At 45.8% G+C, this 12,601-nt stretch overlaps 1 protein-coding gene across 2 annotated transcripts in view; it reads right to left on the reverse strand.

The window, feature by feature from the left end:
- The window catches only part of LOC144510550 (kinesin-like protein KIF19), a 187,372-nt gene that overhangs the window by 157,059 nt on the left and 17,712 nt on the right, over positions 1–12,601 (reverse strand). For both annotated transcript variants that reach the window (XM_078240072.1, XM_078240071.1), the window contains exon 2: positions 318–398. In XM_078240072.1, the coding sequence (XP_078096198.1) occupies positions 318–398 (81 nt within the window). The remainder of the gene's footprint in view (positions 1–317; positions 399–12,601) is intronic.

Genomic DNA, 12,601 nt, shown 5'->3' on the forward strand with positions numbered 1-12,601 from the left:
GCATCTGCAGCATACTGATGATACAAATCGACTTGATCACAGAGGGCGAGTGATGCACCATCAATCAAGCAAAGACTAGTTTGTATGCAAGAACAAATAGGCTTTTATTAGCAAAAGACTTGGAGCACACCCATGCCGATGAACTGGTCCAGACTGAGGCAGGGGGTGGGGAGCAGTCGCCTTTATACCTGGACCATGGGGGGGGAGGAGTCTCGGGTAGGGCCGGCAGGGATGTGTCCGGGCATGTCACATATACAGGTAATAAGCTAACAGTGGTTTACCACAGTGAGATTCTCAGCAAGAGGAAAACTAATTACCTGATCATCCACTTTGTGTGCAATGATGGAGGCTCCTTCATCAAGTTCCGATTCATTGATGGGGCGGATTCGCAGAGCCACCTGCAAATAAATTATACTATTCACATATTCACATTGTATGGTGAGAACTCTATACAGTGTCTACAGGGTTGTAGGGGAGGTGAACACCATGTTCTATTGATCAGGTTTCGTACAATTGCATTACTCTGGTTTCACTGGTGACGAACATGGGCCGTGACTTTCCAGCACCTTTGGAATAGGTTGGGAGGTGGGAAGGCTGAAAAAATGACACGAGGGTGGTGTGCCCAATTCCTTCCTGCTGCCATGCCATTTTGCCAATGGTGCAAATGCTGCCCCAAATACATGGGGCCACTTAAATGGCCAATTAAGGGCCACTTTCAGATTGTGTGGTCATTTGACGCACATTGGGAGAGCCAGTAGTACTTGAGGGTGGCCTCCTTTCTGGGCCACTCTTTGGCCCACACAGGGCCTGCCCTGGTGGCATTGGTGGCTCTCATGGCAACTGTGCCACTGGTCCACACCAATCCCTGCCCCCAATCCCTCCCCCCTCCCCATCACCAGATCCTGACTGAGCGGCTCCACCATCTGCTCACCTGCCTTAAGGTCTCACAGCCATTGATGCACCCCCATCCTCCCAGTGCAGTCCCAGCAATGGCCACCGCTAAGCAGTGGCACTGCTGAGGCTGTTTAGGTGCCAGCACTCGGATTGGCTGGCAGCACTTGGGGGCAGGCCATTCTCCTCAATCGACAGCATCACTCAATTGGCTGCTGCTGGCAAAATGCAGCCCCGGGATTGGCTCCCACTTTTGGCCCCACAGTGGGAAATCTGCCACTAAGGCAAAATTCTAGTCATGGTTTTCATTCTGTAGACTGTGAGGAATACTAAAAATAAAACTACTGGGTGTTTTGTGGGACTATGTAATGACACCTCTGGATATTGCAGTTATAGATCTTACTGAACAATTACTAAATCAAACCAAATATTAAATAAGAATGAAAAACTTAGCGAGCACCAACACATAACAAAAATCTTCTGGCCGCTATGTTCATTTATCAGCACACTCTTCCTTCTCTATGTAATTACCAAAGTGTAAACCAATTTACTTTCACAATGATACCGCAAAACCTCCATTCAACCCACTGAGTCTGCACCGACTCTACGAAAGAGCATCCCGCCCAGGCCCACCTCTCTGTCCTGTCCCTGAAACCCTGTACATTTACCATGGCCAATCCATCTAATCTGCACATGTTTGGACACTAAGGGGCAATTTAGCATGGCCAATCCACCTAGCCTGCAGATCTTTAGATACTAAGGGGCAATTTAGCATGGCTAATCCACCTATGCACATCTTTGGAGTGTGGGAGGAAACCGGAGCACCCGGAGGAAACCCATGCAGACACAGCAATTATGTGCAAACTCCACACAGACAGTCACCCAAAGCTGGAATTGAACCTGGGTCCCTGGAGCTGTGAGGCAGCAGTGCTAACCACTGTGCCACCGTGCTGTCCTTTGGATCTCCTTATCAACGATGGTCTGTTGGCGAGATGCCAAATTGGGGAAACTCAACACATTCCAGAGTGTCTCCTTCAACATATTTGGGAGGTGGAATATTTAGCTGATCAGGTGCGGGTTTATATTTGAGTTAAGTATGAAAAAGCGACTGGCAGCGAGCAAAAAAGAGAATCTGAAAGTCGTCTCTAGATGTATAAATAAATAGTAAAATGGTGGTAAAAGCAGGGGTAGGAACTGAAAAGGGGATTTACATATGGCGGCCAGGGTGGCGGGGGTGGTGTAGAGCTTGGTGTTCAATTAATACTTTGCAAAGGCCATGGTAAAAGATGAGGTAATTCAGGCACTAGATGAATCTAAAATTGAAAAGGAGGAGGTGTTGGATAGGCTACCTGCACTTAAAGTTGATAAGGCGCCAGGACCGGATGAGATACATCCAAGGATATCTTGGGAAGTGAGATAGGAAATTACGGAGGCCCAGGCCAGAATTTTTCACTTTTCTTTAGACTCAGGGGTGATGCCAGGAGACTGGAGAATTGCATCACACCCTTGTTCAACAAAAGAGAGCAATGATAAGCCCAGCAATTACAGGCCACTCAGTGTAACTTCAGTTGTGGGGAAACTTCCAGGAATAATAATTCGAGACAAAATTAATAGACCAACGCGGATTAATTAAGGAAAGCCAGCATGGACTTCTTGAGGAAAAATTATGTTTAACAGACGTGGAATTTTTGAAGAGGTAACAGAGAGGGCTGATGAGGGTAATGCTGTACACGGACTCCAAAAAGGGTGATTTGATACAGTGCTGCATAACTGAGCAAAGTTATAGTTCATGGAATAAAAGGGGCAAAGCAACATACAAACATATGAAATAGAAGCAGACGTAGGCCATTCTGCCCTTCGAGCCTGCTCCGCCATTCAATAAGGTCATGGCTGATCTAATGGTCTTTTAAATTCCACATTTCCATCTATCCCTCATAACCTTTGATTTCCTTGTCTAAAGGAATCCATCCAACTCTGCCTTAAAGATATTCAATGGCCCCACTTCCAGCGCCTTCTGAGGCAGTGTGTTCCAAAGTCGCACAACCCTCAGAAAAATTCTCCTCATCTCTTTTCATTCTTCCCACCAAAGTGGACAACTTCACATTTTCCCACATTATACTCCATCTGACAGACTTTTGCCCACTCACTTAACCTATCGATATCTCTCTGCAGCCTCCTCATGTCCACTTCACAACATACTGTCCTACTTGCATCACCTCCAAATTTAGGAAGTTGAGAGAGTGGACAAATACATGGCAGATGCAGTAGAATGTGGATGTGTGAAGTTATCCACTTTGGTAGGAAAAGCAGAATGGCAGAGTATTATTTAAATGGTGACAGATTGGGAAATGTCGATGTGCAAAGGGACCTGGGTGTCCTTGTACACCAGTCGCAGAAAGTAAGCATGTAGTAGGGCAAGCAGTTAGGAAGACAAATGGTATGTTGGTCTTCACTGCACGAGGATTTGAGTAAAAGAGCAACTGCACAGGGCTTTGGTACACCACTCCTACAGTACTGTGTGCAGTTGTGGTCACCACATTATAGGAAGGATGTGATTGCACAGGAGGGGGTGCAAAGGGATGGAACATTTAAGTTATGAAGAGAGGTTAGTGTAGGCTTGGGTTTTTTTCGTTGGAACAGAGAAGACAAAGGGATGACCTGATTGAAGTGCACAAGATTATGAGGGGCATGGGCAGAATGGATAAGAAGCAGCTGTTCCCCTTAGTTGAAGGGTCAGTCACGAGGGGACAGAGGTTCAAGGTGAGGGGCAATGTGAGGAAAACCTTTTTTACCCAGAGGGTGGTGACAATCTGGAATGTGCTGCCTGAGAGGGTGGTGGAGGCGGGTTGCCTCATACCCTTTAAAAAGTACCTGGATGAGCACTTGGCATGACATAACAATCAGGGCTAGGGGCCAACTGCTGGTAAATGGGATTAGGTGGGAGGTCAGGTGTTTCACACGTGTTGATGCAGACGCGATGCGCTGAAGGTATGTCTGCACTGTATGATTCAATGGTTCTAAAGGATATACTTGCCATAGAGAAAGTGCAACAAAGGTTCACCAAACTGATGCCTGGCATGGCAGAGTTGTTATGTGAGAGATTGGGTCCACTGGACCTGTATTCATTGGAATTTAGAAGAATGAGAGGTGATCTACTGGACAGATTGGATGCAAGGATGTTGTTTCCTCTGGTTGGAGGGTCTAGAACAAGGGGTCACAGTCTCAGGATATGGGGTCAGCCATTTTGAGGCTGAGATGAGGAGAAACATCTTCACTCAGAGGGTGGTGAACCGGAGGAAGTCTCTACCACAGAAGGATGTGGAGGCTGTCGCTGGATATACTTATGAAGAAAATAGATAGATTTCTAGACTTTAAGGGTGTCAATGGGTTAGGGAGAGCACGGGAGCATGACACTGAGATAGAGGATCAGCCATGATGAAATGGAATGGCAGAGCAGGCTCAAGGGGCCAAATGGCCTAATCCTGTTCCTATGTTCTATGTTGCAATGTAAAGAGCCGAGGTACATCAGTACTGAGTAGATCCCGACGCGCTTCCCTAACCCAATCCATTACCCAGTTCCCAGTGGAAAGTGTACAAAGCATTTTAATAATGCACAAATCAACCGCGATCATTGTAACTCCAGTGTATGGTGGTGAACTTTCACCAATGATATGCCCACATGTTCCCACACTATGAGTTCCTTATCTCGCTACACTGTTGTGTGGGGCAAAGCACATGAGGGCATTTCTGACCTGTTTCCATGGTCACCGTGCAGGGGAGCCAAGAGACTGAGTGGGGAATAACAGATTGCCAAGAGGAACTTTTGCCCTCAATAAATTAAATGTGTGTTGACAAAATAGCACTGACATGCAGCGAGGCATTAGAATGAGAAACTGCTACTGTACTTTTTGTCATGGAATATTTTGGGAGGCTGTTTTAGTCACAAGTGTCAGTCTTGGTAATGGGGGGATTTTAAAAGAAATGATCTCAGGATGTGAGCAATGCTGGCAAAGCCAACATAGTTTTTATTCATTCATGGGATGTGGCTATCACGGGCTGGACCAGCTGCCCATCCCTAACTGGGTGAACATAAGAACATAAGAAATAGGAGCAGGAGTCGGCCATCTAGCCCCTCGAGCCTGCTCCGCCATTCAATAAGATCATGGCTGATCTGATAGTGGGTTCAGTTCCACTTACCCGCCCGCTCCCCATAACCCTTAATTCCCTTAATGGTTAAAAATCTATCTATCTGTGACTTAAACACATTTAACGAGGTAGCCTCTACTGCTTCATTGGGCAGAGAATTCCAAAGATTCACTACCCTCTGGGAGAAGAAGTTCCTCCTCAACTCTATTCTAAATTGACTCCCCCGCATTTTGAGGCTATGCCCCCTAGTTCTTGTTTCCATTGTAAGTGGAAATAACCTCGCTGCTTCTACCCTGTCTAGCCCCTTCATTATCTTATATGTCTCTATAAGATCTCCCCTCAACCTTCTAAACTCCAATGAGTACAGGCCCAGTCTACTCAATCTCTCCTCATAAGCTAACCCCCTCATCTCCGGAATCAACCTGGTGAACCTTCTCTGTACCCCCTCCAAAGCTAATATATCCTTTCTTAAATAAGGGGACCAAAATTGTACACAGTACTCTAGGTGCGGCCTCACCTGCACCCTGTACAGTTGCAGCATGACCTCCCTGCTTCTATACTCCATCCCTCTCACGATAAAGGCCAACATTCCATTTGCCTTCAGCTGCACCTGCAAACTGAGTTTTTGTGATTCATGCACAAGGACCCCCAGGTCCCTCTGCACAGTAGCATGTTGTAATTTTTCACCGTTTAAATAATAGTCCATTTTACTATTATTCCTTCCAAAGTGGATAACCTCACACTTACCAACGTTATACTCCATCTGCCAGATCTTTGCCCACTCACTTAGCCTATCCAAATCTCTCTGCAGACTCTCTGTGTCCTCCACGCAATTTGCTTTCCCACCGAGAGAGCATTTTTACGTGACCTTAAGGCCATAAGATATAGGAGCAGAATTAGGCCATTCGGCCCATTGAGTCTGCTCCGCCATTCAATCATGGCTGATATGATTCTTCTCATTCCCATTCTCCTGCCTTCTCCCCGTTACCCTTATTGATCAAGAACCAATCTCTGTCTTAAATACACTCAATGACCTGGTCTCCATAGCCCTCTGTGGCAATGAGTTCCACAGATTCACCGCCCTCTGGCTGAAGAAATTCCTCCTCATCTCCCTTCACTCTGACCACAGTCAACCACATCGCTGTGGCTCTGGAGTCACGTGTCGGCCAGGCTAGGTAAAGACAGCAGATTTCCTTCCCTAAAGGACATTAGTGAACAAGATGGATTTTTAAGACAATCGACTATGATTTCATGGTCATCATCAGACTTTTAATTCCAAATTTTTATTGAATTTAAATTTTACCATCTGCATTGGTGGGATTTGAACACAGGACCCCAGAGCAGCATCCTGGGTCTCTAGATTACTAGTCCAGCGACAACACCACTACCTTCCCTGTGATTTATTGCTTGCCCCTAATTTCTCTTGAAGGACTGCAGTCCATGTAGTTTGTTGGTACATCCACAGCACAACAGAGAGAGTGGCCCACTCGGCCATTTCAGAGTCAACCACATTGCTGTGGGATTGCAGTCAGGTGTAGGCCAGACCAGGTAAGGATGGCAGGTTTTCTGAAGGGCACGAGTGAACCAGATGAGGTTTTAATGACAATAGTCACATGACCATTATTAATGGAACCAGTATTTTATTCCAGACAGAGAAATTAATTGAATTTAAGTTTCCCAACTGCCTCGGCAGGATTTGAATTTGTGTCTCTAGAACCATTTGCTTGGAGCCTCGTGATTACTAAACTAGTAGCACTTGTCCCCACAGAACATGAGACCTCCGTTCAGTGTTAAATAGAATGCTGGGCATTCAGAATGAGGACAGATCAGTACAAGGCAACCTAATAAACAGTTTGGGGTGCTTCCTTTCCCACCATTATAGATTTTAAACAATGTTGTTCTCAATATTCTCTCACACATTCCAGCGCACTCTGTAAAGGTCACTATTTTGAATCATTGCACCCTATTTAACATAAACCATGATTAGCCTTGCTCCAAAGGTACTATCATAGAATCATAGAATCCCTACAGTGCAGAAAGAGGCCATTCGGCCCATCGAGCCTGCACCAACAACAATCCCACCCAGGCCCTAACCTCGTAACCTCACGGATTTACCATGCTCATCTCCCTGGCAATTGAGCATGGCCAATCCACCTAACCCACACATCTTTAGAGTGTGGGAGGAAACTGGAGCACCCGGAGGAAACGCACGCAGACACGGGGAAAATGGCCGAACTCCACACAGACAGTCACCCAAGGCCACCAATCATTAAATAGTTCATTTTGTCTATAATTAAGGACACAAATCCTTTATTGGACTGACTGAACTAGGTCCATGTTCAGAAAAATCCTACCTTTATTTTATCTGAAAGATTCATGCTGCACATTTGGGTTCTATATTTCTTGGGTACTTAAAGAATTTATAAAGTAGAATTTGAACTTTAGCACTCTGCTTCTCACACTGTGACCCAACCTTGATTATGATGTCATGCAATATAGAATCATAGAATCCCTACAGTGCAGAAGGAGGCCATTTGGCCCATCAAGTCCACAATCCCACCCAGACCCTATCCCTGTAACCCCACATATTTACCCTAGCTAATCCCCCTGACACTAAGGGGCAATTGAGCATGGCCAATCAACCTAGCCCGCACATCTTTTCTATGAAATTCTATGATTCTTTGAAAATCTTTTGGAGGGTGGGAGGAAACCGGAGCACCCGGAGGAAACCCACGCAGACACAGGGAGAATGTGCAGACTGCGCACAGACACCCGAGGCCAGAACTGAATCCAGGTCCCAGGCGCTGTGAGGCAGCACTGTGAGATTTTGTTTTCTTCAGGCTCCCCGACTGAGAAGGTGTACAGAAAGCCTGCTGCTTACGGCCACCAGCTATGATGCTTCTGTCTCAAACTATAACAGAATGAATAACCCAGTGACCCCCAGATGACCTGTTCTTCATCTTTACGCATCCCTGTGGGAATATAATTGAGATCAGAGACAGAGTGGGGGTTGTGGGGGCCAACTCCCCCACCTTCCTACCCATGGCACAATGTATCAGCAGTGCTCTAAAGCATGGCACCAGCTCTCTGACATTACTGGCATCAATCTAGAGCTTTAACTAGCACAGCGTGAAACATTTTCACTCCCACATGAACAATCAGCAGCTGATGATTCACCTTGATGTTTCGTTGCATCACAATTCGCTTGCCGCCTATCTGTTGTGACATTTGTTCTTTTTACTTGATTTAAACATTCGCTCACGGATCGGTTTACACGATAAAAGCACCCACAGTGTTTCCATGACGCAACAACTCAAATTATCAGAAATATTATAGATTTGGGGCCCATGAGGAGTTTGAATGGAAGAAGACTTTTATTGGTATAGCACCTTTCACTGCTTCATGGCAGCCCCAGACTGTGTCGCAGTCTATGAAGGATAGTCACTGTCATATTATAAAAATATATTAAAGTTTATTTATTAGTGTCACAAGTAGGCTTACATTAACACTGCAATGAAGTTACTGTGAAAATCCCCTAGTCACCACACTCCGGCGCCTGTTCGGGTTACACTGAGGGAGAATTTAGCACCTAACCAGCACGTCTTTAGACTGTGGGAGGAAACTGGAGCACCCGGAGGATACCCATGCAGACACGGGGAGAATTGACAGACTACGCACGGACAGTGACCCAAGCCAGGGTGGCACGGTGGCACAGTGGTTAGCACTGCTGCCTCACAGCGCCAGGGACCCGGGTTCAATTCCGGCCTTGGGTCACTGTCTGTGTGGAGTTTGCACATTCTCCCCCGTGTTTGCGTGGGTTTCCTCAGGGTGTTCCGGTTTCCTCCCACAGTCCAAAGATGTGCGGGTTAGGTTGATTGGCCATGCTAAGTTGCCCCTTAATGTCCCGGGATGTGTAGGTTAGAGGGATTAGCAGGTTAAATATGTGGGGTTACGGGTATAGGGCCTGGGTGGGATTGTTGTCGGTGCAGACTCGATGGGCCAAATGGCCTCCTTCTGCACTGTAGGGTTTCTATGATTTCTAAGCCGGGAATTGAACCCGGGTCCCTGGCGCTGTGAGGCAGCAGTGCTAACCACTATGCCGCCATACCAAATTGTGCACAAGTGTCCACAAACAGCAATGATATAATGAAAGGATATTCTGATTTTCTTAGCTAGTTGAGGGATAAATATTGTCCAGGGCCCAGGGGAGAACTTCCCTGCTCTTCTTCTGAAATATTGCAATGGGATCATTGCACCGGGACCATCACCCGAGGGGTTAGACAGAGCCTCAACATGATGTCACCACCCAAGATGACACCAGCACCAACAGTGCCACACTGGAACGTCAGCCTGGGTTATATACTCAAGTCTCTGGAAATGGACTGGAGCCCACAACCTTCTGACCAACAGTGGAGCGGCACAATAGCACAGTGGTTAGCACTGCTGCCTCACAGCGCCATGGACCCGGGTTCGATTCCCGGCTTGGGCCACTGTCTGCGGGGAGTTCGCACATTCTCCCCGTGTCTGGGTGGGTTTCCTTCAGCTCCGGTTTCCTCCCACATTCTGAAAGACTTGCTGGTTAGGTGCATTAACCCGAACAGGCTCCTAGTGTGGCAACTAGGGGAATTTCACAGTAACATCATTGCAGTGTTAATGTAAGCCTTACTTGTGACTAATAAATAAACTTTAGCTTTAACAGTGCTCCTTAACAATCCACAACCGACACTATCACCCCATTTCACAGGGCCATGTTCAGCCTCAACAATGTTCCACAGAAATGATGCAAGCTGGATCACAATCAAACACAAAATACTGCAGCAGTACTTCCCAATACAGAGTTCATCCGCCCCCATTTTTGAAATGATTATTCAGGCTTGAATGTTTTTAAATTATCGTCAATACTTCAAATTCTACCTATGGAAATCAACTGACATTTATATTCAACAAACAAAGAACAAAGAACAAGACAGCACAGGAAGAGGCCCTTTGGCCCACCAAGCCTGTGCTGATATGTGGTTTCAGGACAAGTATGTGCCTGTGAAAATAAAGGATAAAGATGCAAGATTCGGGAACCCTGGATAACAAGAGAGACTGTGAGCTTAGTGAAAAAGGAATTATACATAAACTTCAGAAAATTGAAAACGGATAAGGCTCTTGAGGAATACAAAGATAGCAGGAAAGAGCTTAAACAGAGACTTAGGAAGGCAAAGAGAGGCCATGAAATGTCCTTGGCAGGCAGGATTAAGGATAATCACAAGGCTTTTTATGCATATACAAGGAGGAAGAGAGTAGCTAAGGAAAGGGTGGGTCCACTCAAGAACAGTGGAGGGTATTTGTGTGTGGAGCCAGGTGAGGTGGGTGAGGTCCTTAATGAGTATTTTGCATCAGTGTTCACAAAGGAGAAGGACGTGGTGGACAGTGAGTGTAGAAAGAAGAATGTTGACATTCCAGATCATAGAACATAGAACAGTACAGCACAGAACAGGCCCTTCGGCCCACGATGTTGTGCCGAGCTTTGTCTGAAACCCAGATCAAGCTATTTCCTCCCTGTCATCCCGAAGTGCTCCATGTGCCTATCCAATAGCTTCTTAAATGTCCCTAAAGTTTCTGACTCCACTATCCCTGCAGGCAGTCCATTCCACACCCCAACCATTCTCTGAGTAAAAAACCTACCTCGGACATCCTTCCTATATCTCCCACCATGAACCCTATAGTTATGTCCCCTAGTTACCGCTCCATTCACCCGAGGAAATGGTCTTTGAACGTTCACTCTATCTATCCCCTTCATCATCTTATAAACCTCTATCAAGTCTCCTCTCAACCTCCTCCGCTCCAAAGAGAAATGCCCAAGTTCCCTCAACCTTTCCTCATAAGACCTACCGTCCAAACCAGGCAGTATCCTGGTAAATCTCCTTTGCACTTTTTCCAGTGTCTCCACATCCTTCTTATAGTGAGGTGACCAGAACTGCACGCAATATTCCAAATGTGGTCTCACCAAGGTCCTATACAGTTGCAGCATAACCCCACGGCTCTTAAACTCAAACCCCCTGTTAATGAACGCTAACACACTATAGGCCTTCTTCACGGCTCTATCCACTTGAGTGGCAACCTTCAGAGATCTGTGGATATGAACCCCAAGATCTCTCTGTTCCTCCACATTCTTCAGAACCCTACCTTTGACCCTGTAATCCACATTCAAATTTGTCCTACCAAAATGAATCACCTCGCATTTATCAGGGTTAAACTCTATTTGCCATTTTTCAGCCCAGCTCTGCATCCTATCAATGTCTCTTTGCAGCCTACAACAGCCCTCCACCTCATCCATTACTCCTCCAATTTTGGTGTCATCAGCAAATCTATTGATCCACCCTTCAGCCCCCATGTTGATATAAAAAGGGAGGAGAAGTATTGGAGGTTTTGATAAATATTAAGTCCCCAGGACCAGATAGGACCTGTTAGAGAAATTCAGAAAATCCTGGGATTTAAAAACTAGTCAAGTTACTAAACAGGAGAGATTAACTTAGGCTAAGGACCACAATATGCCTTATACTTAGGTTACACAAAGGTACTACTTGCATAGGCACTCCATAACTACTGCTATAGAAATTAAACATGTATTTTAGAATTAAACAAGTATTTTTGAATGTATGTACACCTTGGCCAAAATGCAAGCTGCCCTGGAGCATAATGGGAAGAGAGTTAAACCAGACAGACCACATTCTTTGGGAACAATAAACCACAGAATACAGTTGCATTATCAGAAGAAAGTCAAGGACCATGCACATTCTCATACTTTAGACAGTGAATAGATGTATTCACAATGTATATCAAGTATTCAATTCCTACTGATAATAAGGCAGAATGAGACAGTGGGAACTTCACCTTTTCAACTCTGTGGCTTGTGGTGGGAAAGCAACTTTTAAACCTCACAGATTTATGTAAGCGAGGTTGCTTAGTAACAGCGAGTAGGAACTTCCGGGTCGTATAGACCAATGAATTCCTAATTCTGCTGGAAGGTGGGATGTGATTGGCCACGGTAAATAATGTGCACCGATGCGATTGGAGCATCCAGTTAGGATGACAGGGTAAGCGGGACAATTGAAGCTTTGAAAATGTATAACCGTTTTGCCGTTGCATTGTAAACTTCAGAAAGGAGTTGGTGTGTCCGGCTGCCTTTCTCCCGGCACGTGTTGGTCAATAAAGAACATCCTTAATCAGCATACTGTCTTTTGCGAGTCTTCTTACTTAGCTGTTCAGCTCAATACTTAGCTTCTGCGAGAAAACCTCTGCTTCAGATCTATCCCAGAATACTGAGAGAGGCGAGGGAAGAAATTGCTGAGCCCTTGACCCAAATCTTTGTATCTTCTTTAGCCATGGGTGAGGGTACCAGAGGATTGGAGGGTAGCTAACATTGTTCCTCTGTTTAAGAAGGGCAGAAGAGACAATCCAGGAAATTATAGGCCTGTAAGCCTTACATCAGTAGTGGGGAAATTACTGGAGATTCTTAGGGACAGGATATACTCACATCTGGAAGAGAATAGGCTTATTAGCGATAGCCAGCATG

Source organism: Mustelus asterias, chromosome 23, assembly GCF_964213995.1.
Source record: "Mustelus asterias chromosome 23, sMusAst1.hap1.1, whole genome shotgun sequence".
In the NCBI taxonomy this organism is placed as follows: domain Eukaryota; kingdom Metazoa; phylum Chordata; class Chondrichthyes; order Carcharhiniformes; family Triakidae; genus Mustelus; species Mustelus asterias.